Source organism: Hetaerina americana, unplaced genomic scaffold (genome assembly GCF_022747635.1).
Source record: "Hetaerina americana unplaced genomic scaffold, ioHetAmer1.1.p SCAF_1, whole genome shotgun sequence".
In the NCBI taxonomy this organism is placed as follows: domain Eukaryota; kingdom Metazoa; phylum Arthropoda; class Insecta; order Odonata; family Calopterygidae; genus Hetaerina; species Hetaerina americana.
In genome coordinates, this window is record NW_027286069.1 from 81,094,392 (window position 1) to 81,120,847 (window position 26,456).

The 26,456-nt window shown below is 33.9% G+C and overlaps 1 protein-coding gene across 3 annotated transcripts; it reads left to right on the top strand.

Annotated features, from left to right (window-relative positions):
* The first annotated feature begins 74 nt into the window (after positions 1-74).
* Top1 (topoisomerase 1) lies at positions 75-24,793 on the top strand. Of its 3 annotated transcripts, XM_071592092.1 has the most exons (20): positions 75-193; positions 475-526; positions 1,419-1,612; positions 4,870-5,051; positions 5,692-5,891; positions 7,613-7,668; positions 9,093-9,305; positions 12,983-13,015; positions 14,273-14,428; positions 14,726-14,835; positions 18,082-18,197; positions 18,509-18,753; positions 18,974-19,225; positions 19,490-19,714; positions 19,924-20,026; positions 20,109-20,257; positions 20,643-20,780; positions 20,870-21,063; positions 22,488-22,637; positions 23,336-24,793. In XM_071592092.1, exons 1-20 carry the CDS (start codon positions 137-139, stop codon positions 23,436-23,438), a joined length of 2,928 nt encoding a protein of 975 aa, XP_071448193.1. In that variant the 5' UTR covers positions 75-136; the 3' UTR covers positions 23,439-24,793. The 3 variants fall into 3 exon arrangements, with proteins under 3 accessions (XP_071448193.1, XP_071448202.1, XP_071448210.1); XM_071592101.1 differs by lacking the exon at positions 12,983-13,015; XM_071592109.1 differs by lacking the exons at positions 75-193; positions 475-526; positions 1,419-1,612; ... (5 more) ...; positions 14,273-14,428; positions 14,726-14,835 and adding an exon at positions 17,786-18,011.
* Positions 24,794-26,456: the final 1,663 nt, after the last annotated feature.

Here is a 26,456-nt window from a genome sequence, read left to right on the forward strand (position 1 = left end):
AACATGGGAAATTGACACAAATTTCCGCAACACATAAGAGGTTGAACAAGTGACGCATGCGCAGCACATCTTTTGTGGCACTTAGATTTTAAACCGCATCCGTCGCCATCTCATACCTACGTAGCGAAGTAGGTAGATGACCAGTTTGATGATGGATAGTATGCATTCTGCGGATAGATCTGAAAATATATCGGTAAGTTGCAAGCTTCTTCGACTTGGAAGCGTTTTCTTATTATATTTTCGCAAGTGAATATATTTTATGTGCAGTTATGATATGAGCCGTTCAGCTGAGTATTCGACGAAAATTTTCTAAGTCCCAATATGGCGTCTGGAGACTAAGTCCCACGTATGAGTATAATGTCTGTGGGGGTCTAATTGAGATAAATGTATTCCAATTGGGCTTGTTTATTCTGTTATTCGTGTCATTTTTTTGTTTATATTTGAAATTTTTAATTGCGAAAATTGTATATGCAGGATTTGAAGCCGAAGGAGAATGCAAGTTCGGGGGGATTGCACTCGACAAGCGGTAAGCACAGATCTCTAATACAGCCATTTGTTTCAGCTGTCGTATATTTTAAAGTTCCCTTTCATAGTGTGTGGAAAAAATTATTTAGGGCGCGAATGATTGGTATTAGTTAGTGTTCAACTGGTTTTCTGTTTGCTTCCCCATAGCTCTTGATTAATTAAAATAGAAAGCAATGCCATTTCAAAAGCCATTTAATTAGAGGTTTTCAGTTCTCTTAGGCAGTGTGCTTCACTGAAACCAGGAACAATAACTTCATGTAATCAATCTCCATCGTTTGATAGGTTCTTGCTGAAACAAATTGACTCTTTAACTATTTACAAAATACATATTGTATTAACCTAGTAAATACTAATACATACAGCGTAATGCATTGCCATAAAGCTATAAGTGCATGCATCTGTTTTGTTTAAGTTATCAGCGCGTTATAAGAACCACATGAGATCAATGACCTGGTCCAATATGCGAGCCTGAAAATGGCCTCAAACTACGTTTATGTATGTAATGTAGTGGGAAATTGTACCAGTTTCTTTTTACGGAATGGCATCAACTTCTCAAAAATCATTTTGTAAGCAATTGAATAAATTTCCTCTTCAAGGAAGACTTCCTTTGGAAAGCCAGTGGCATTATAGTTGCTTGAAACATTCATCGACCAGCCATTAAAACGGAGTAATTTAACAAGCGTCGAGTTAAAATAGTAATTTTCCGTTTAATAGGTTCTTTCGGCCGGGAATCGCCTCCGAAAATACTTCACCCTTGGTGAAGTTCAGAATGCGGTTTTAATTTTTTTTTACATAGGATTGACCGTAATTCCCAAATAGGTTTTAACCATTGATATTATGCAGAAAAACTGAAAGCATTTATGAGCCCAAAGAATGTGATTTTTGTTTTGCAGAGGGTCATGCTGTGATGAATGGCTATTCCAATGGCTATAGTGAGAAGCATGCCAAAAAAGAGCACAAGTCTGAGCACAGGGACAAGCATAGAGAAAAGGAAAAGCACCGTGATAAGCACAAAGGGGATACCAAAGATAGCAGTAGTAGAGACAAGGAGAAGTATAAAGAAAAACACAGCTCAAGCAGTAGTAAGGTATGCATTCCATTTTCCACTAATTTAATATTCTCATAGAAATGAATTGAATATTATGAAGTATCTATTGTATAATACCAAATTACTCGCTGCTTTGTGGGGATATTAAGTTGAAAAATAACCTCTGAATTGCAGCAAAACATTGCTTTAATTAATATTTTTAGTAAAAAGATAACAACTGAATAAGCACATGGCATTCATGATTCATCGGCCTTAGTTTACACATTAGAGTACTTTTTGAAAAGAATTCTCAAGATAACCAGGTTATTTTTGCAACATATGTGTTAGTGTAATTCAATGATTGTACTCTACGAGTAATCTTATTCATTTTTTATTCCTGTAACTTGGGAAGGATATATTTTGCCTAATGTATTTGCCCAAGGGTTTTGCATTCTCAATTAGTTTTGATTCTGTTAAGGAAACATTAACCGCACTTGTGGTAGGTGTACAGGAAGTGTGATATTCACACTAGTAGTTTCCTATTTTCAATAGTTTCTATCTTTCCATGTATTTTCATCGTTAATTTACCTTTGGTTTTGCTACTGACACGACCAAAGTTACCTTAAGCAATTTCAATCAATTTTTTGGATTGACTTGATGATGAATTATAGAATTCTCTAGTAGTTCATTGATGCAAAGGAAATGACTTACTGCATATGGATTATTTTGTTGGTGCTTATGCAAAAAAACTCACAAGCTTCTATTTGGTGAATTGCAATTATGATTTTTTTTGCTATAATATACATGTAATTCTATTTGTATCACAATTAAGCATTTAAGGTGATAATTATCTTTCATATTTATCATAAAAAAATTGTATCATATTATATTTTAATGTATAAATTAAATGCAGATCTGAGGAAACAAAACAAATTCTTGTCATTGAGTTATTTTGCACTGTCTAACTAAAACCTTTTTATCGCCCGGAAAGTGAAACTGTGAATAATATTAAATCATCTGTGTATGTTGGTAATTATCTTTTGCCTATTGTTTTTGCTGTCATTTACATGGTCATTTTTTTAACCCCCATGTGTTCTTTATGCCTAATTTCAAACTTTTATTTTATTGAAATATATCCCATGGTGCTTTCAATCAATTTCATGGCAGTCAAGTTTGTGTTTGCTCAAAATATTTGTTTTTAGTTATCATTCATATCAAAATAGTAATCTGGATAGCGGAATGATGGTTGCCTGTAAATTATAGGAATTATCTGGCCTTCATGTCCTAGATGTTAGTAATACCCAAATTTCAAAGCCAGGGTAAGAGAGTATATGACTATTCAAGTACGTGCATTACAATCAATTATGGCTAAATTATCACATTAGAGGCTATCAGTTCATCTGTAGTGATGACCAATGGCTGCATTATGTTGTAAGGCTGTGCAAATGTGAACCTTGATCAGGGCACTCCATTCAGTATCTCTATGTATCAAAGAAGCATACATGACAGTATAGCATTCAAGTAAGGCTCTGAATAGGTGTTCAAAAGGATGTTGAGGTCAATTCAGGTTAAAATAATAGTTATGATGTAACTTGCTTTCAATTTTTTGCGCAAAATTTCTTCAACATGTTTCTGACTACATTACAAGTTTTCTTGACCATTTTACAGTACAGTTACTGGTGTGTTTTTAATACAGGTTTTACATTCACTTTAAACAGAATATGATCAGAACATTGTCCCATAGCTTGTAAGAGCAACGTTACCTGTATTGATCTGTGTGTTGGTAGTTTCAAATTAACATTAAGGCCTGGGAGTGAGAAAGAGATGATGAAGAAAAAAAGTTGATTGGATCTAGAGAAAGGTGTGGGAAATTAGGTGGAAATTTTTACATTGTGAAAAATATGCTAAGTCACAGTCATGAAATGTCACTAAGTCCTAAGTATGCTAAGTCACTAAGTATGCTAAGTCACAGTCATCAATTACATATTTATATAACATTTGTGCCATTAATTCTCAAATGTTAGACGCAAAAATTTGTAAAGAGATATTTGTGAGTCATGCATTTTTGTATATTGAGATTTAATATCTTCCAGAGGAAGATCTTAAAAGTATCCATTTTTGGCAACTTTCTATGAGGTTGCTTCTTTTCATTGGAATTGTGTGCAGATGTGGGTATATGCACCTGCATTAAAATTTCATTGTGGTTGATAGTTTTCTTCTGGAACCGTTAGTGAAAAAATGTGCCCTTAAAGGTAATTTGAAATTTTCTATTTCATCTAAATAAAGATCTAACTTACTCAAAACTTGAAAATGCATTTTGAGTGAAAATGCATTTGTAATGCATTTTTGTGAACATAATTTGTGTTGCACTACTTGTTCTCATTTTCCATCTCTACGCATTTACAGATTAAAGATGTCGCTCTGGGATAAAGAGAGACCTGTTAAGGTTGATAGAAGTGCAATTTTTGTCAGCTGATCATGGCTCTACACATTAGCTGTAACTTATTTTATGACTATCTCTTGGATGAATCTCAATCAAATGTATGTTGAAAAATTATGGAATAATATCATGACAAATTCCTAACTGGTACAAGCGAAAATTACTATTTTTTTCATTTAGAAATGATAATACATTACAAGCTTAAATAGTAGAAAAGCAACTGGAGTGGTCACGATCTGAATACCACTTAAACTTCTCAGAGATTAATTAGTAGGCAATTGATTTAAAGCTACCAATTTAGCAGGTATTTATATTTGCGATCAGGTTAAATTAGAAATACATCAGCTGCTGAAGTTTTCATTTCCAGTAAATTATAACATCTCTAAAATTAGGATTGTGTAAATAGAAAGCTAAATTGTAAATACATAAAGATTATAGGGAAAATTTCTCCAGAAATTTTAGTGTAAATTTAAAAATAACTAAGAATTCTAGATGCAGTATATTTTTGTTTATTTTAGTGATAAAATCAGACCAAGTGGCATGCAATTCAAGTGTTCTTTCCATGCCTGTGTGAACTAATTTCATGAATCAGATAATACGATGTACATATGCCACAAAAACCATCGCAATTAATTAAATTAACCCAATTTACAAAAAGTATGCCAGTCAAGGAGTATAGGCTCAGTCAGTCAGCAATTGACTTCAACTCTGGTCAGAAGGCACATACTTATCTATGATGGCAATCCAACAGAAAATGATTCATCACAGGTTTTGAGTCAGCCCTGCCTTCTCCGACTCGTTGTAATCAGCAGATAGTGAATGTGAATACCTCAAGTTCTTCTCTGAAATCATTATAGTTTTTATGCATGTATTTCAGGACAAGGATAAAGAAAAACATAGCAGTAGCAGTAAGGATAAAGACAAGGAAAAGAAACACAGAGATGAAAAAAAGCCTTATTCTTCATCTCATGAAAAGGACAAGGAACATAAAACCAACAGTTCCAGTGGTGGTGGGAGTTTATCAGGCAAAGACAAGGAACACAAAAGCTCAAGTTCAAGGTAATTTCGGAATTGATGTTAATGGGTTCACTCTGGGGTAATACCATCCGTTTATTCAATTTGTTCTGTAAATTTTTGCGTCTTGAATAAATAAGTGCTTTGGTTATTACTTCTTCACAGATCCAAACACTTTTTAAGGAGTATATACTCCATATTAAGTTATTGTGGCTTAACTGCAAACTGAAAGTCATGGCATTGTTTAATTATTTATTTAATTATATCATATATTTAGGCTCGTATATCAATTCTGAAAATCTAAATGTTGTTGAGCCCCTGAGTATGATTTATAGTGTGTTAATTTAAAATACAAGAATTTAATTAAGCATTTTAATGTCTGACAAATCTTGAAATGAGTATGTTACAGGGAAATATTTTAGACCCTGGGTGAGCATGGTTTGCTCATGAAAATCCCTGATTGTGATTGCATCATTGAAACCATGGTCGTGTAAAATAATAAACCTTTTCATGTGGAATAGTAGTATTTTTCTCTACCTTCATGGAAATCCCTGTATCTTGAGGGCATTATCAACTGTGTAGCATTTTCTTTTAGAAAACTTCATTAGATTCATGTAAATTAAGAATGTATGTTGACAGCATTGTTAGTGTGGTTAGTTCATAGTTATTGTGAATTGGTTTCCAGCAAGGAAAAGGAGAAATCTCATAGTTCAAGCAGCAGTACTAAGGAAAGAAGTGACAAGGATAAGCACAGAGAGAAAGACAAACACAGCTCTTCAAAGGAAAAGCATAGTTCATCGTCCTCAAAGGAGAAGGAAAAGCATAAAGATCCAGACAGGAAGCATTCAAGTGGGGAAAAACACAGGGACAAGGAAAAGGAAAAAAGTAAGGATTTTTCAAAATTAATCAGTTTTGTTATTTTTTATGTATCTCAATGTATTTGTACTTGTACTCTCCCTGGAATTTTGTGATTTGCCAAATAAGAAATAAGATGGGGAACCATTTGCAGAATCCTTTATATATTTTGTTTTTAGTTATCTTCGGTTTTAGTATATATGTCAATTTTTATGTTCATGGAATAATTATTGAGGTGGTTTTAATGCTAAATCCAACTGCTTGGGTGCTTTTATTTTGAATAAAAATGGTCTGAAGTCTAATGCTAGTCTTCTATGTCTAATGAGTAAAAGAATAACTCCCATTACATATCATGGCTCTAGCAGTTTGCATGGGAATAATGTGATCAAAGGAAATAGAATGTTTTCTAATGTTTACGATGTGATCTCTAATGAATTTTTATTGCATTCCATTGGTGGTATTATTTTTAGCAAGTGTAGTAAGTAAAATCAACTTCTAAATAATATGTGAGATATCCTGTTTTGGCATTACGTTGTATTGTAGTGCGCTGCCTCTCTGTTAGTACAACCACGAAAGTCTGTTGCTGCCATTTCAACCTATGGAAACCATCAACAGTCTTTTATTAACTCTCAATTCATTATTTTTTATTTTATTTTCCTGGGCTGAAAAAGAACTAAAGCAATGGGAAATTAAAACATTTCTTGCCATCTTTCAGATATCCTTATTCATTGCAGATATATCTCTCTGTGATTCTTGAAATTATCCAAAGTTTCAGCTCTCCATATTCTGATGCGATACTATTATCCTTTATCACCTACTTTCTAATATCTTCATTACTTTTCCCTAAGGTCTTTGGAATACAGGGTCAGGATTAGTCAAAGTATTCCTCATTTATGCTTGTTGGAATGACTTTCCACATTTGGGTTTTTCTGTTCTTCAATGCTTGCATTGGTATCAGTTTTTATCATAGTAATGATTGTTATTTCTATGCACTACTCCCATTTAGTAACTTTAAAGTATTTCTATTACTTTTTGTGTTTTTAAGTGAAGTCATGGTAGAGTGAAGTATCCTTCAGTCAATATATTCAACTATTGACATAATGTAAATATCGTTTTTCATGAGCTTAGCTGCCTGAGTTAGGCTCTACTCGTTTGTTTTGAATGTATCAGTAAAAATAGTTCTTCTTTTATCTCTGGGTTACAGTTAATATATCCTGTTATTTGTTTATTTCAAGCCCATTATGTGTGATAAATTATTTAAATATCCATGTATCCTGTTCTAATTCATATTTCTGTGCATGCACATAAAAATTGGCTCTATACCATCTGGCAAGTGTTTTTTTTTCAAATTACTACCTTCAAGGCCTCGTGATGCTGAGAGACACTAGTTCCAAGGTTCTTGAAAAAGAACTCTTAAATATCTGCAGATTTATTTAATATATTGCCATAAACATGCTGTCATAACCATTCCAGTCATGTAATAATCATTGGTGATGTGAAGCTGGTTTTTTCAGTATACTGCAATGCTAAGTTGGATTGAACTGAAGTTTGAGTTAAAGTATTCATCAAACTTTTTCTCAACTGCTCACATAACTTCTGGTAGTAATTGCATTGCTGATGCTCGTATCACCTCAGGTGAAGTCCTTCAAGGAGAAAACAGTTATGGGATACATGATTAATGTTATTTTGTACTTAATGCTTCTGAATATTTTTCGGTTCATATGCAATGACTAAGTATTTTTATATTCTAGGCAAGGAAAAGGGTAGAGATGATAAAAATCACCAAAGAGAGAAAGAGAAAAAGAAGGTAAGCCAGCTTGTAGGTGTACTTCCTTTGTGTCACCGTGTTTATTTCACTTTAGATGATACTGACAACCAGTGCTCCAAATTGGATACAGTGCAATCACATTATTATGAATTTGGAAAATAAAAACTTGATGAATTACAGGAAAACTTCCTGGTTAAAAATGAATATATTTTAGGCGTTTCTCATGATTCTGGGTAGGAGCAGTAAAATTATTACAGTTTGGATTTTCCTTAATATAACAAACAATTTGACTGGGCTAGTAAGTAATTCACATATTTTGTGCTCTTTAAGAAGGTACCACTGGCTGCAGTATATAAATACAGAAGTCATTAGCCTGAATATTATAAAGAAATCCCATGGGATAATGGTCAGTGACAAATTTTTGACTGCTGTCAAATTTTCTTCGTAATATATGAATATTTATGCAAAGGCTTACAAATGTCCGAACACTGCACCACATGCACTTGTGGTGGCTTGAGTAGTATTGTGTAGATATAAGCTATGTATGCATTAGCACATTATAATGTCGTATTGTTGTAACTACCAGTGGCCACTCCTAAGCTCAGAAATGTTCAGAAATTAGCCTGCAGGGTTTTAGTAAGGTTATATTATAATTGTTTTGACTTCATAGTGATAGAAAGAAATAATTCATTATTTATTTTAATGATTTTTCTGGTGAACCTTGTATTTTAGAAATTAACTCAATTTTTCCTAACTGAAAATATGGCTGTTTTTTATGTATCATTTTTATGTATGCTGTACCTTTTTTACCCCTTACTTCTCAGTCAATCCTCACAAATGGTTCAGAAAATCCCTAATGTACATGTGCCTTCAGCCTTTTTCCATAATTCTTATTGTGTTGTTCTGCCCATTGCTTATTGGGTATGTATATTTTTCCTAAAAATGTTGCCTCATCTGTCAAGAGTTCAGTGCTTTTAATCTTTTACTATTTTAAATCTTTTGGAACCATAAGCCTTTCCTTAATTTAAGTTGTGATTAAGTTAGAAATTTGAATTGTGATTAAGTTTAAAATTTATTGGTATAATAAGTTGTAACCACAATTCAGGTTGAGTCTGACTATTGAGCATTTTAATTAATTTTTAGCAGATACTCTGCTGTGAAATGAGTGATTTGTCCCCCCAGTGCCTAATATATTGATTGCAATGAGTTCTTCATTCCAAATAAAACTCAGACATATTTCAAGTTTTGAATTCTTATTATCATAAGGTTCTCTTTCCATTCAATATTGCCGGGCCACTTTGATGGCAAAAAAATCTCCATGTGGTGCCTCTTAGTTGAATAAAAAGGTTGCAAGTGGCATTTATTCCTCATTATGAAATCTGATAGCCTGAAGCTCAATTGATGCTCAAGCTAAGTTGAATTAAAATTGTAACGAGACAGCACAAATTTTCATGTATTTAAAGGAGCAAAGTGACTTGTCAGTGAAGGTAAAAGAAGAGGTCAAGCCTCCAGTCATCCCTAAGGAGGAGATTCCAGAGATGAAGGATACAATTGACATCAAACAAGAGTCAATGGATGTTGATTGGATGAAAGAAGAACCCATGACAGCCCCTTCTCCATTCCAAACACCAACCAAAGTGAAGGAGGAGGTCGAGAGTGAAGATGAAATTCCTTTGGTAAGATAATCATTCATCCTATGATTCGTACCAATTAGTATTTGATAAGTTAAACTCACTATGCTAGTTTCATCACAGCTTTATCTTTTGGCAGTGCACTGTGAAAACATAACCACACCATAATATAATTGTCAGGGATAATAACATAAATGTGCACTTACAGGAATTTAAAGCCACCGTTGATGGCTGATTCCCCAAAAAAAATCATCTAAGGAATGCTAATTCTTGGTAAAAAGAGCTGATACTTTATATAATTTGAGAAATTTAATGCAGAACTTTGCATTGAAAGATAACTAGCTACCCTTATAAACCACACTTTTATTGACCCACTGCTAATATGAACATAACAGTTTCAGGTTTAACTTCGCGGAATTACTTCATGATGAGGGTAAAAAAGAAACTTCACACTTCCACTTTATAGTGGAAGTGTAAAGTTTCCTTTTTTACCCTCACCACTTCTAATATGATGTTATGTAGCCCATTGAAATTTTTCCTGCAAATTTGGTCCTGAAATTTGAGCCTTTTAACTTGGAGGAAGGTTGATTTCTATTTTATGTAGCTAATGGCTAATAAATTCAAAATTTTTGTTGGAGAATTGCAGTCAGTTCAAACTGGTAGGTGAAGCTATGTCATTAAGTTTCCGTTTTTCTAGAAACTGTAATGCATTCTTAGAATTTTCATGGATTACTGCCAAATCCTGCACAAGTAACTGTGTAATCCAATTATGGTGTTAAATTTTAATGTAAAGCCACTGACAGTAAATACTGATTGCTGATAACCACAAATGATAAATTTTGTACTTAAAACAAATAATCATTTTTTGAATTCCTTGAAATGGCTGAAATAAATTTTATTGATACAAATACATTGTATGCGTTGTTTGGTTAGTATATAGATGTCATTAGTAGCCATTAACTGTAAGAGCACAATTTCCTTAGCTGATTATGAATGTTCATGTAATAAAATATTTGGCCTCAAAAACATTTCATGATTTACTAATTACTTTTTATAGCCTTCCAATTCCTGTTATGAAATGTTCAAGTATTTTCATGGAAGTTTCCTGTCATCATGCATGCAACACCTTAACACTGAATTTTGTTAGAATAACCATTTAAAGTTTCCTTTATTTTCAAAGCATTTTCATCATGAAATGGTATCTTTGATTCCAACTGTTGTAATGTTGTTTTTGATTATTTATTTTATGACTAAATAGTATTTGAAGTATTTCTCTTCATACATGCAATATGTAAAGGGAGAGACTACTTTACTGATGGAATCATTGTGCCCCGGCATAATTTTGCACTATTCCTGTCCAGACCCTTCACTTAGTCTAATTCTTATCGATATACAGTGGAACCTCTTGCAACAAGCATAATTCTTTTTAAAATCTTTTTCGTACAGCAAAACCATTTTTTAGTGAGTAAATTTTTCACTTATAAATTAATGTAACAAAGAAAGTTATGTATGCATTTTTTAGGGTCACGGATCTTCATATTTTCTTCTATATGGAAAGAATTAATCTTCTTGATTTGTATAAACAAAAAAGAATTCAAATAATTAGATAATTGTTTATGATACATTAGTTATTCTGTTTTACTAGAATCGTGGATCATCTTCTATCGCAGAATAAACCAACTGGATGGAAACTCCATTTGTAAAAACAGAAATTAATGTAAATAATAAGTTTATTATTTGTGATATGTTCCTTATTCTTATTTACAACACTGCTGCCTGGAGGCATTCATTTTGTCTGGCACTACGAAATATTGCAAAAATGCAACCCAGCATTATCATTACATAAATTTGTAGTGAATATAGCCACTGCCTTATTAGTATGATGTTTCATACATATGGTATGATGCATCAATTTCCCATGGCTTCTACATCACATTTAGCCTGCTCTTCTGAACTTGAAATGCCATTGAAGGCTAATGAAATTTCTGAACGGTAAGCAAGCAGCAGTTTCATTTCCAAATGCCATTTGCATTGGTACCAAGTAGCAGCATGAGACAACTGGTATCTTCTCCTAGATGAGACCCATTTTGTCACAATAGAAATCTTTAAGGGCAAGTGACCATCAGAATATATGAACTTCTTGAAGTCACTGATGAAATTCTCTGTTGTATTTGAGTCAAAGCTTGCTTCTTCACAATGCCGTGGATGGCAGTTCTTCTCTTACACTTCTCAAGCCATGCATGGCCTCTTTAAATACTTATTTAGCTCTTAATGATCCTGGCATCATCTCAACGAGGTTGATGAAACTTACTCTCACCTCACAAATGATATTCTCAATAATAGGGACAACTTGCAGGTACTTTTTATTTGTCCATATGAGAATCAATCTTTCAACATCATTTAGAATATGTAGCTGTTGTTGGATATTCTTGTCACTCCCTTTGAAGAATGTATCTCCTTAAAATTGTCTACGTACTTCAAGATCGTGCAAGTTACTAATGTAGAACAATCGTATTTGCATGTTAGAGCTACCATGCTCACACCCTGTTTTTGCTCTTCAATGATTTTATATTTCCTTTCTATTGTTATGTTTATTCTCTTATAACTGTCATGCCACTTTTTTGTGGCAATACATAATGTCTGAACACAAGTTTGGAAAAATGTGTTATCACTAGCAATCCGAAGATGTAATAAAAACACCAAGGGATGTAGCTGGTGCACCACCACTGGGAGTTCTCTCCCTGACACTAATTGTGAATTACTTGCCGTGCGAGTTGCTTGTTAAGCGAGTTTCCACTGTTCTTGAAGTTATAAGTTTCTCCTATGAAGATTCAGGCAAATAATGTTTTAATTGAAACCTATAAATTATCATATGTTCATTTAACCATCACTCAAAAGACATTTAGGCAAAAAATGTTCAATATGGTAGATAATTCCCAAATTTATCTTTATGATGCTCAAATTCATGTTCATCAAAAATGTTTTTTAATATACTGGAAACAGTTACAGAGAATTATTCACTTATACTATTTATTAAGGATCAGAATTCTGGCATTTTCGTTGTCAGGGTTAAATATCGGTTTGTCATTTTGGATATTAATAATGATTCCTAATCAAGTCCAAATTAGTTCATTTCTTGAAGTTATTCGGTAGATTTAACTTTTTTAAGAAAATGCTCCATTCACATATTGGGATGTTGAGCTAGGTGGTCATTTATTGGCATTTCCTGCATTCTGTATCGTATTTGTATGATTTAATTGTTGAATCATTTAGTATACATTGCCATAAAATTAATCATCTCTCTCATGGAGGCAACTTTCCTGAATCAGGCTAAATTTTCTGCATCCAGTTAAGGCTCAAATCCTTCTCTGCAATTAGAAGCCTTGGTTAGTAGACATACTCTAAACTGTTATCCTAAGATTCCACTTTATGTGTTAATGTTTTGTCATTAATCAAATCATACCATCATAATAATTGTATGGATATATGTGGCTGGAATTTTTTTTATGGGTGAATCCACTTGGAAAAACCCGGTAAGAAATTTCAGTGTTACTTTTGATAGAGTCTTCTCTTTGCCCATAAGAAAAGAGTAGAATTTATGGGGAGCAAGTGCTTACAGTAGCTTTTCTCATCTTTTAACTTCATTCATTTGATCAATCTCGACACCCTTGAATATAGTTCATCTGCTGATATCATTTTTTTTAATGTTTTGCAATCCACAGTCTGCTTCTCAGTCAGGAAGGCAATTGAAACCGGTATGTAGGTTGGATGGAGTGATATTTTATTGTCACCTGTGGTGTTGTGATCTGCATGTGCAGTTGCATGTGCCTGTGCCCTTCTTTTGATGTACTGATTACTATTGCAGTGATTACCAGTTTCTTTAAAGGCATTGTTATCACCTATGGCCTGTGGATTCTCCTCAAACTCATTAAGATTCATGAAATTAAAAGTCATTTTCTGTTGTTTAGCCACTTATTTGCTTTTCTACATTTTTAGGTGTTGACTTTGATAGTAAAGATGGCATTGAGAGGATGAAAATTATCATTTTGGGAAGAAATTGATCCCCATGTTGTAATAAGAATTTCATCATTTAATTCTCTATTGCTCTCTTGGTACACCTCAGTAGTTCAACATGCTTCCTACCAACTGGTACCCGTTGAATGAAGTTTAATTTGGTTTTGATCGTAGGACCTGATCCATCCCTCATTATTTAATACACAGTTTCTCCAGCATTTTATTTTGCTGTCTTTAGTATTTACTTCAATGATGTTCAGATGTTAAAATAAATGTAGAGTTTTCTTTGTCTCTGCCTGAAGTGCAGTGGAATCTCCATTTGAGAGCCCCTCTATAACAGATTTTATGACCCTTAAGTGATTCCTTCAGCCTGTTGGAGGCCCAAATTTTGAGCTTCCAGAATATTTTATATTCTAAAATTGAGTATCTCAAATTTGGGAGTTCACTGCTGTTCTTGACAATCATTTCCTAAAATTGGAGTATCAGTTCTTACGGTGATTTTTTTTGTGTGCATGTTGTCTTTATTGTGAAATTTTATGTTTATTCCCTTCATATGTTAAGATATCTTCCAATTTTTTTATTTGTTTCCCCTTCTGAGTGAGTTCATGATACTGGCAGTAAGTTTCAGTAAATCCTCTTTCTAAAAATTGTTTTTATTTCATCAAGAAGAGACAATATTCAATATTAAACATGTAAAGGGAAAACTATGTGTATAAAACTTAAGAGATGGGCTGGAATATGTGTATACTAGATGTGCAGAAAGAAAATGATCATATAGTTTCACAATATGTTTATTTTAATTTATTTTTTAATCATAAATAGAGGTTTGTTTAAAAATTTACTAACATCCATCTTTATAGGTCATAATGTGCGATAGAAGCACTTTTTATATTAATTAGTTTTCATTTACTTCGTATCATTCTTAGATATGCCACCTTATTGCTATGGTAAAATGTTCCTTGCGAACATAATTTAATGAGATACTTCATTTTTCACAGTCTGTTCGCTTGTCTGCTGTTGAAAAGGCCAAACGAAAATTGGATGAGTCTGATGATGACATTCCATTGATGGAAAGGAAAAAAATGAAGAAAGAGAAAGACCAGTCAGAGCGAAAGAAGAAGCGGAAGATGGTGGATGATTATGATGAGAAACCTGTGAGTATATGCTGTTTCACTTTTCTACAAACTGAGTGCAAGAAGAATAATTCTGCCTGAAAACTACCAGAGACTCATTTCTCAAAGCTTCAAGATCTCTGAATAGTCAAATATAATATAAAACATCCAAATTTGTATTCTAATCAAATAATGCTGCACCATTCATTGTTGTCATCAGGCCTCAGTGTTAACAAATTGCAAGAAATTCAAGTAACAGGCCCCAGGAGGCTGTTAAATTCATAATTCCATGTCTTAAAGTTCTCTCATTAACATATGCAATGACATTTTTGCTTACAGCCAGCCAAAAAGTCTGCTAAAAAAGTGGATAAAATAAAGAATGAACCTGCCAGCCAAGAAAGTCCCAAAAAGGGAAAGAAGAAAGAGGAAAACCAAGAAGTGTGGAGATGGTAAGTTGGCCAATGAATTTTAATTCAGTGTAATTCAATATTAATTAAAGGTAATAGGATAAATGGAAGTTACTTTCTGGGAAGGTTGAAATTTTCACAGGTATATGTTCCATAGCTGTGGTTAGGTTTTAATAATTGATCGTCAACCTTAAATATTTTCTTTCATTAATGGAGATACCAGTCTCGTTACATCAAACTTGCATCTAAGTTTTTAAGCTTTCAGTGGATGCATTTTTCATTGACATTTTCTTCTACATCCGAGTGATCCCTTAACTGTCAAGCAAGCTTCTTGAAATCCAAATGAAAGTTTCATTTGCATTGTAGTGTATTGGTGGCTAATGGTGCGTTGCACCACTGATCTGACTCAGTGCATCTAGTCATAGCAAGTAGGATAAAACCTTGCTCAAGGTTTTTCCATTGACAAATAACCAATTGAGCTGATCAGGTTTATATCAGTACCCTTACTTGTGCTATGGATATTGCTTCAGTAGTTAATACAGGTTTGAAGTTTCTATAATATCTTTGATACTGAGAATATATACTTAATTTCAGCAATTTAAATAGGCCAGTTGGCATAGTCCTTAGCCAATCAGTGACCCACTTTCTCATTGATTTTAGGGAACTTGCCTCTCATTGCCAAAGTGAAGATGTTACTGCTGCTGTACTAGGTATATGAACACACAGGATAGGCATGTGTTTTCACCGCTGACACTTTGTTAGATCTGTGTATACTAAACAAACCATTGAGGGCTCCGAGGATTGAATAAATGTTATTTTATTATTAATTTCACTGAAGTGAAAAGCATAAATTACATTTTTCCCATAACATTTATATAATTGGGTGTAGGGATATTCATGGAAACCTGTTTTGTCAAATGAATATTATGTGAAAAAGCTCAAGGTGCACATTTCATCTCCGCATGAAGCAATTCCATGGATTTCTCCAAATACAATTAACCTTGTCTTTGCTATTTTTTCATACATCTCCACATTTATGCTTAAATTGGGAAATGGATTTGATTTTCATTTACATATTCATGACACTCTTTGTCCTTCCTGTAAAGTCAGGTCCTTACTAGCAAATATCAGATTTTTCCAAAGATGCCTAATTATTTAGCGCAGCCAAGCCATTTTGGTAGTCTTTTTTTCACTCGAAAACCAGTTGACGATTATTGCTGAAAGTTGCACTCATTACGGCCTTGACTTTGATATTAAATAAAAAGAGAAGTTGGCTAGTATTGATGACAGAAGTAATATCTTTAATAAAATATTTTCTGGGCCAAGGAAAACCTCATACAGTAGTTTTTCATTATCTCAGAATTTTATTTAGTTATAATAAAATGTAAATTTATTTCAATTATTGAAACACCTTCATTAAAGCATTTCTCTGTTCTATTTCGCCTAAACATGAATAACCTCCTTACCAAAAAGTATAGTAAATTATGCATTTATTTGATAAATTTCATAAATTCCCTTGCCTGTCCAGAAAGTAACCTTCATCAGGCTATAAAAAATACACTGGAATAGATACAGAAAATTTATTATTTAAATCTCAAAACTGTGCATCTCTACTAATTTAATAAATATTCGCCAAACAGATACTAACATAACTCATAGCTCTGAACTAGTTTAGAAATTTGCTCAGCATAAATCTGCTGCCTGAGATAGCAGACACTTCATGATGGCATAGAGTAGTTCCTAATCAAGATAAGCACGAAGCATGTGATAGCATAACGTTTCTGTGATAATACCATGAAGCAGAGTCATATAAGTCTGTGGAAAACTTTTTTCCGAGTGCAGGTAGCATAAAATGTCAGTTTTCCCAATCAGTTTGTTGTTCACCCCAGATGGGCAGCCACTTTTTTCATCATGGGCATGAACATTTTTCCACCCTTAGATGAATGACACCACTGATGCACAGCACTGTCACTCATCACCTATAGGTCAGTACGCAGCACAAATTCCAGTGAATGCCAGCAGCTTTGAAGTTTTTTGCCAGTAGAAACCTTAACACTGAACTGACTTAAAATTTGGTAGAATTTTCAATTGTGTTGTGCATTTTGACTGACTACGGTAAACAATTAACAAGCGTTATGACTTTCCAATCGTATTGTTCATGGCAAATTATTTTCCCAATGCACTTTTCTCTTAAATGTTGACTTAAGACTACATGGTATCTCAATGCTGAAGGTTAATCTAAGATATGTGCGTGCATATGTAACTAAATATATGTATGGTTAATTTCGTGATAATTGATATGTTGCAGTTAGTGTTAACCAACCAACAGTGCACACTATTTGTCTTGTAGGATGCGCAGCTAGCGCGTATTAATTAGATTATTAATATTAAAAATGGAAAATGAATGGGTGAATCCAGTGTCATGTGAGATCATTTCGTATGTTTAATTCCGACCTAATTTAAAACATTTTCATCATCCAGGCTTGTTGTCGAATTAATATTATTATTATGTGACAATTCAGCGCGTGACTACGGTGAAATCGTTTATGTAAAGAAGTAACGTACCCTCATTGACTTTGTTGACCACGTTGATGTTTATTGAACACTATATGCAATGGCACACCGGCGAATAGCCCGAGAGAAGTTAAATATCCAGGAGAATAAACCCCAATAGATCGAGTTTCAATTCTGTATTCTTTTTTAATAGTAATTCTGATGGAAAATTGAACTACTTAAATGATAGCAGAATGCGTTTCTCCGAGAGTCATTTGTTTAGAATCGCACTTTTCGATTGTTTCTTTTCACCTGGAATAAAAGTAATGAGCACTGTTGAAATTCGTTGTCATCATCAGCAGCCTAGAATAAAAATTATTTCTCCCCGGATGTATTGGGAGTAGAAAACTTAACCTCAAATCATGGTAACTTAACCCGTGCTTGAAAAATGAGCATCGATAATTTTTTCATATTACGTACTATGGCAAGATGGCGGCGGTTACAGCTGATATATTCTGTTTCGAAGTTGCTTCAATCTTGTTCGGTTAAGTTTCCATTAAAATGAATTTTACCTTTGTATTTTGGAACTTGCTGTTTAGGAGAGCTTATGTATGTAAATCTGTGCGGCGTAGGACATATTTCCCCCATCTTTCCGTTCGTTGCCATTCAGTTTTAGCTAGTGGAAGTCCTAACTCTGTGACTTCGGTTTGGATATTAGAAGCTCGGTATGGCATGAAGAAAATGTTTTGTAAATAACTTGATACAGTTAAAAAAAATTTAATCTCTTCGTGACAGGTGGGAAGAAGAGAAAAGAGATGATGGAGTTAAGTGGCATTTCTTGGAACACAAAGGACCAGTTTTTGCACCCGATTACGAAAGAATACCGAGTAGTGTTAAATTCTATTATGACGGTAAGTTTAAATAATGAAATGTATAACTATCGAATGAAATCTTTTTGTGTAACGTCGTTGACTAATTTGGTGCTGAGCGTTTACCTAAGTGTGTATTACAAATCACGCGTACATTTTGGTGTTCATTTTGTTGCAAAAATTTTCGACGATATTTCCTCGGAAAGTGTTTGGTTCGCAGAGAAGGTGTCGCGTTATTGCACCATATCTAATCTTATTTCCCAAACCTATACTTCTGGATAATTCGTCTTTCGTACTGGTAATTTCAATTTTTGTTTTATTTAATCCTAATCGTTTTAATTCTGTAATTTTAGGAAAAGAAATGCAGCTCTCTGAACTGGCTGAAGAGGTCGCTACCTTTTATGCCAGAATGTTGGATCACGATTACACTTCTAAGCCTGCATTCAACACGAATTTCTTCAAAGATTGGCGTAGGGTCATGACATCAAAAGAAAAGGAGATCATAACCGATCTAAGTAAATGCAATTTTAAACATATGCATGCATATTTCCAGGAGAAGTCTGAAGAGAGAAAGAATATGTCAAAGGAAGAGAAGAAGGTGAGCTTTATAAGAATAAACATTGTAAAGCACTTGCTGGTGAAAGAACTTGTATTTTAACCGCAACCCGTAATCTGGAGACCTTTTCTTAGACGTTCAATTAAGGATTATCGCCGAGGATTGCTCATTGCCTGAAATTGCACAATATTTTTAAGTAAGGGAGATTGAAATGAGCAGGTTGTATGGTACATATTATTACCCATTCTTTACATTTTTACAGGCAATTAAGGAAAAGAATGATGAGATAACGGAAGAGTACGGGTTCTGTAAAATTGATGGACATAAAGAAAGAATTGGAAATTTCAAGATTGAACCTCCTGGTTTGTTCCGAGGTCGTGGGGAACATCCCAAAATGGGTATGTTAAAGAGGAGAGTGATGCCTGAAGATGTGATCATCAACTGCAGTAAGGACTCAAACATCCCAAAACCACCAGAAGGACATCGTTGGAAAGAAGTTCGACATGATACTAGTGTAATTACCAAGTCATTATGAATATGTAACTGTTGAAACCATTGATTGCCATGCAGTCTTCAGTAGTGATTAGTCCGAGCATATCTCCCAAGATGGTTCTTTAGTGTGCTTATACTTCTAAAGAGTACTCTAATCAATGTTTTCCCTTGTGAATTCAATTATTTTTATGGTTTGAATTTGATATGTGGATTTAATTTTCTCTTTTTGAAATTGAAAAGATTAAATGGGGACAGTATTCATAATCCTCTATTTTATCCAATGTAGGTTACCTGGTTAGCAAGTTGGACAGAAAATGTGCAAGGGCAAAATAAATATGTTATGTTGAACCCATCATCTAAGTTGAAAGGAGAAAAAGATTGGCAGAAGTATGAAGTGGCTAGAAAACTGGCTAAGAGTATAGATAAGATTCGTATGGAATATCGTGAAGACTGGAAATCAAAAGAAATGCGTATTAGACAAAGAGCGGTTGCTCTGTATTTCATTGACAAGGTAATTAATTTTTGTTCTCATTGAGTTTTAAAAAGTGTATTGAGAGGCTGATTCCTTTGATTTTTTTTCATTTTTTAATGAGTTGATAAATAGTTAAAGCTGTTACTATGAAGTCATGGTCAGAAACTGCTTTTGTTGTAGTTGAATATTATGGGAAAAATCATGATATGTGAAAGTTTGAAATTTTAACCAATATTCCCTCCTCCTAGCTTGCCCTTAGGGCTGGTAATGAAAAAGATGAAGATCAGGCAGATACTGTGGGTTGTTGTTCTTTGCGTGTGGAGCACATCCAGTTGCATGAAGAAAAAGATGGTAATTGTTATAAAATGAATGTGAGGAAGAAAAAGGAAGTATGCGACATAGTTTTTATTTTCTCAATAACTTTATTTTACAGGGAAGCAGTTTGTGGTTGTGTTTGACTTCCTTGGAAAGGATTCAATTCGCTATTATAATGAAGTTCCTGTGGAGAAAAGAGTGTTCAAAAATGTCCAGTTATTCATGGAAAATAAGGCCCCTGGTGATGACTTATTTGACCGGTTAAATGTATGTATACTTCAATATTTACATAACAATTTTATTTCAGGGTATTAGTGGCTGATAAATTGAGAAGTGTCTAATTTTTCATAGAAAATAATAATAGAGAATAATATGCCGAAAAACAGGATTTATTCAGACATGTAAAAATATTCATTTACAATATACTTTCCAATAAGAGTTTAGTAGTTATGCTTATTTAATCATTTTTATGGAATTTATTTCTGCGCATAAATAAAATCCTAATGAAGTTGCTTATATTGAAACCACTCTGCTAACAATCCAATCACTAATTATTAAGTCTATTGTTAGGAAGACAAAGAGTATGATTATTTGTATGGCATACTTTAGCTCTTTAAAAGGAAGGTTTTTCAGGTGATTTCTGTAATTTCAGACTGGTATTCTGAACAAGCATCTGAATGAACTCATGGAAGGCCTCACAGCCAAGGTTTTCAGGACATTCAATGCCTCCTTTACGCTGCAAGCTCAGTTAAATGAATTGACAGACCCAGATGCTTCAGTTCCAGAAAAAGTGAGTGCAAATTGGTGCAGTTGGAGTATTATGTAATTTTTATTATTGTTTTCAACCCAATTTAATTATCATTTTTTTCACCATGTCAGATCCTCCAATACAATCGAGCTAATCGTGCTGTAGCCATTCTGTGTAACCATCAGAGATCAGTGCCAAAAACTCATGCTAAATCAATGGAGAACCTGATGAAGAAGATTGAAACAAAGAAGGAGCAAGTCAAGGAAGCCGAGAAGCAATACAAAGATGCCAAGAAATATGCTAGGGGTTCCCAGAAGGAAAGCATGTGAGTGTGCCAGCACAGATTGCTCTCTTATGTAGTTATTTGTTGGGTCGGTCAATTATACTCATTCTAAGGACTGTGTGGATGCTTGTGGATTGTATGCTACTTCATCTATTAAATATAAGGGGGTCTTACTAGGGGTTTACATAGATTTTTTTTAAATTTAATTAACCATGTCTGGCATGACAGTGTGAAATATTTATTATGCTTGTTATCCTCTTAATTAAGGTAAATTTTGGTTGAACACACTTGACTACTTAACCACCGGTACAACTGTAAGCTTCACCTAGTATGTCACAGAAAACCCTACATTACGAGAAACCTTTATTCAATTTTGCCCCAAGAACGCTTAATGTTGTCCATTTTTTTAGTGTAATATGCAGCTCACATTTTCATGTCGAGGCTACATTATCATTAGGTAAACATTTGAATTGCAGTTCACTGTATGGTTACATTTATATCCACTAGGGTTTTGTGTGAGAAAGAAATTTGAATGTGTGTATAGTTCTATTGATTATAATGAAGGAGCTTTGTTGGTTTCTTCCTCTTAAAGATTTCCCATTGCAATGTGTATGAAAATCTCCCAATGAAATATAATGTGGACCACTTTTGTTCATGTTTTTTTTCTTGAAGGGTCATAATAGGTTGCATGGCTAATATTGTTTTTTATTTTTTTTCCTTCAGTTGAAGCATTGTCAATGTTAACACATTTAATATGTCCAATTCGATTTAATTCCTTTTAAGTTCTGTTAAGAAAGCGGAAAGTTTGGCAATGGATGGATCATGGAATGAGTTACTAAGTGCCTCAATTTTTTAGGCTAAATGATGATACGAGTCTAATTGTATGATGTGGTCTGTGTATGGCAAAGGTTTGTCAATTCCAATATGTTGCAATGTTAAGATACAGGACAAGTAACTGCCCTCCTGAATCCATTTGCCCATAATGTAACGGATGCTTTGGTGCCATATTTTTTTAATTGGAAACTTGCGGCTTGCCATTGACTGTCTAACAAAATATTTGGGTGTTAGAGAGGCAACAAATGCATAGTTGATTGAGCACTAGATTACAAACTGGGAACAGTGGATTTTGGGGCATGAATATATTTTAGCTCTATTTCAAAGTGGGTCCCTTTCATTGCTGCTAGGTCTAAAAATAAAAACACATTTTGCTAGCAATACTTCTTAATATCTTTATTGCCCTTGGTAAGCCTAAGCAATGTATCCAGGAAGGTAGAAAATCTTGCAAATTATTTACTCATCACCCACAATTTTGGATTTAAAGGCTCAACGTGAAAATATGCATGCTACTGATAATAATCATACTTCTTAGTTATGCATAAGTTCTGAAAGTTCAGTGAGCATCAATTAAAAGGTGTATATTTCAGCTGCATTATTTTATTCAACATCAATTTTTTCTATTATTACAGGATAGCAGATAAAAAGAAGAAAGCCGTAGAGCGTCTCCGGGATCAGTTAGCAAAATTGGAAGTACTTGCCACAGATAAAGATGAAAACAAGGAAATTGCCCTTGGTACTTCCAAGCTCAATTATCTCGATCCTCGCATATCTGTTGCATGGTAAGAGAAAAAATTCATTCAATGCCTTGAATAATAAAAATCATTTGTAGCCTACTTTGTTGAGTCCTAACTATGCTAGAGCTTTTATATTTCCTTTTTGTGTTCTCCAAGATACCTGGTAAAAAATTCTTGTCCAAGTCAGTGTTTTTGCTTTCTCTTTCAATGGTAAAACACATTTTTTCCATCCAAATTTTTTTCCGTTAATCTGAGCTGTGGTAAGTTCTATCATATGCAGTGACTTCATTGAATTGCAAGTTTCTCTTGAAACAAACATGAAAATTTTATATGCTGTCACCAAAAAAATGAAACAATTTTCGGCAAACTTTTTATTTCAATTGACTATTTTTAATTTAAGTGAATTTCACTTTTGTGTTAGAAAGTTTGTAGAAGATTGCCATGAGCTATCCTGGTTGAGTTAAAACAGATGTACTATGTTCAATGGCATGCAAATTTAGGAATTTAACATGCTCAACCTGTGTGAAATATGTAATTAAAACATACACATCCTCAGTACACCATACAACTTCACAAACTTGAATCTCACAGAACACTATCCTTTTTAATGTAGAAAATCTGTGGCTGTGGAGGGACAGTTGAGATAATTCAGGCGAATTCATTTGTTAATATTCTAAGAGACATGTGTATTGCATGTTTTTTAAAAGTACTTTATTATTGAAATGATTTTTCTTCTTGTTCAGGTGTAAGAAACACAATGTGCAGATTGAGAAGATCTATAACAAGACACAACGTGAGAAGTTCCGGTGGGCTATTGATATGGCTGGACCAGATTATGTATTCTAATTTTTTTCACACTCAAAACTGCCTCACCATTTTCCCATTGTCATATTCTTAGGTCCAATTTTCCTATTTGCTATTTTTACTTTATTTTTAAGTAAGACAACTAGGTAAATAGTTACTTTGGGAAAGAAAGTGAATGTCTGTTATAGAATTAAGAATTTCAAGTTTATAGGAAATGAGTGAAATGGATATTTTTATTTATGTGAAAAGGAATTACAAATCAAATTTAACAAATTTTGTAGTTTGTTAGTTAGTGATCTACAGTCACCTTAATTCTATTGAAATCATGAAATCACAAATTTGATTGTGAAGATTGCTAACTAATAATGCCCAATCTTTTTAAAACATAAGTATACAAAATGTGTTAAATGGTGTCAGAAATTTTCATGAGTGCAATGAATGAAATGTGCTTCGGCAAGTGATGAAATAATAGAAAATATTTTGAAACTGTGGTAAGCCCCTGAGAATGATTTATTTGAATGTGCAGATGACTCCAAGAGTGAAGAAAAATGCAACTGATTTCTATTGGTGCCCATGATCAAATTTTTATGTTGGTTTATGTCAGTAAGTTATTGAGTTGGTTGTGTGTTAAGTGTGAAGAAAGAGAGAACTAAGAATTGAGTGACATCAGCTGCAAGTAATTGATAAGTGTGTCAAGTGTGGTGTATTCTTAAGTGTGTGCTTGTCTGTCTACGTAAAACCTTCCATTTAGTCTTATAAATAAAAGATGTGGAGAGTTTTCAAGAAAAGGAATTTTGATGACTTGGAGTGGTAAGTTTTCCTCTACCCTCCCTTGTTGAGAGTCACCTCCACCCTGGAAATAGCAGTGCTAATTCATATGCTTTTAGCAGTTGGAAGCTATTCCTAGGGTGTTAATGAAATAAGTGAACTTTTTGATAAATATCTGTTTTTATTAGTTTTTATGACTAGTTTGTGTTCACATGATGTAAGAAACAGGTTAAACTGGTGCAGAATTTAGTGTATTATGTTAATAGACTTGTGAAATTTGTGTGTTTCTCATTTATTGGGCGACCATGTTTCTTTAATGATGCTAGAATTGTGGACATTTCATAGAAACATGTAGATCATGGGTTTTATGGGCCTTGCACTCATGTACCGCACTTATTATTAATATTTCCATCATTTGTGTACTCTAAATAAAAGTTATTTAGTGCACCACAGATTAATGTCACTGGCATGTGATTGTTTTTCCATCTTATTCTAGTTTGTATGATTTTAAGTTATTTCATGGGTATGATAAACCAATGCCCTGTGTCTTAAATATTGTGGGTCAGGTATTGGTTCATTGATATCAATTTGGAATTCATATTTATTTTAATAAAGTAGAAACAATTTTATGAGAGCTAGTAATTTGAATTTGCTTCCCATGATTATTCAAGTTTCAGGAAATCTCGATTAGCTGTGCCATACTCATATTCTTTTACTGTGCATCTCTTGAAAAGGATACCAATTATTAATCATGAAAATGCACTTGCAGAAAAGTTATCACGTTAAAACTTCAATTAAATAACATGAAAAACATTTCCTGTGTGGTTTTTAAATTAAACCTTTTGGTTGGCAAGTGCATTGTATGGCAGGGTAATTCAACTGGCTGATCTCTCTTTCGACCTTCAGGCCTACTTTTCTTTTCAGATAGAGTTACATTCAGTGAGTGGCAGTCCCTGGACTTAAGTTTCATATTCTAAGCGTGATCAAACAATCTTAAAGACTGAGAACATCTGGATCATTCATTAATGACAAAAGTGATTTGATGAACTCAAATGAAATAATAATGTGTCCCAACTGCTAAAGAAATTGAGTGGTTTATTTTCTGAAATACAAATTTTCGTCACTAATGACATTGCTACAGTCTCTCAAACAGAGTATCAAAACAAATGAAGAGCATGTATGATATGTATTTTTTCTAATGAAGGTCTTATTTAAAAACGATTGTAAAATCAAATGGTATTAAATCAAAAAGGCCATTTCACTTCATGTAGGTGCTTCCATGCTGAAGTTGGAAAGCTAAAAATGTTATCCCATTAACAAATTTCATAGTTTCAGGCATGGTGTGCTGGAATTCAAGCATAATCAACAAATAGTAGCACTTTTCCGCTAGATATTTAATCCATGCCTGGTTTCAATGTACTATATCTTCATGTGGCCTGAAGATAATGTAGTGCAATGTATAATTCTCATCATTTCCTATAATTCATGGCTTCCTCATCCTTTTCCAATATGCTCTTCCTCTTTGGTTTGTGGGTTTCATTGTGCCTTTTTTTAATGTACCTATCATCCTCCTGTACCAATCCCCTTTCCCTTCAGAATTTTTTTAACTGGGTTAGGTACTCATTCCTTGCCATCCCAGTTAAATCTTCTGCATTCTTCCACATTTCTATTCACTTTTTCCTTATTTATCCACATGAATTTGGCATTACACTATGGGTACTAAAAAATAATGCAAATACTCTCTTGGGAACCTGAAAATATCCTGTTCCTAGTTTTACGGTGAACCATAATATAATCTATGCTACAGAAAGTTAGGGCAGTTTTCATGTGTACCTTTGCCTTGTGTTTAAACCAGTCTTAGGAAGAACCAAGCCATTTCTCCCATGAAACTGGGGATTGGGATGGTGTGGTAGCTACCGTACAGGCTTCCCACCAAGAGGGCGCAGGTTCAAGTCCTGGGGACAACCAATATTTTTAGTGGTATCCCGAACCTTACTTGAGGTGCTTTGTGGAGAGCACTTTGAGTGAGTACAATGTCAGTTGGATGGGACATTTAACTGCGGATCCCTTGGCACCTTTCGATAAGAGCAGGCTTATGCCAACCCCGGGTCTCTCTCCACCCTTCCTTTCCCATTCATCCCTAGTGGCGCAATTGACCTTACCTGTCGGTCACCTCCGCTAAAAAACTACAACTCCTGCAAAACTCGTTTGCTCTTTCCATATGCTCACTCATTTTTTGTAGTTTGTGCTCCAATCATCCACCTTTGCATTGAACCTCCCCTTAACTTATCA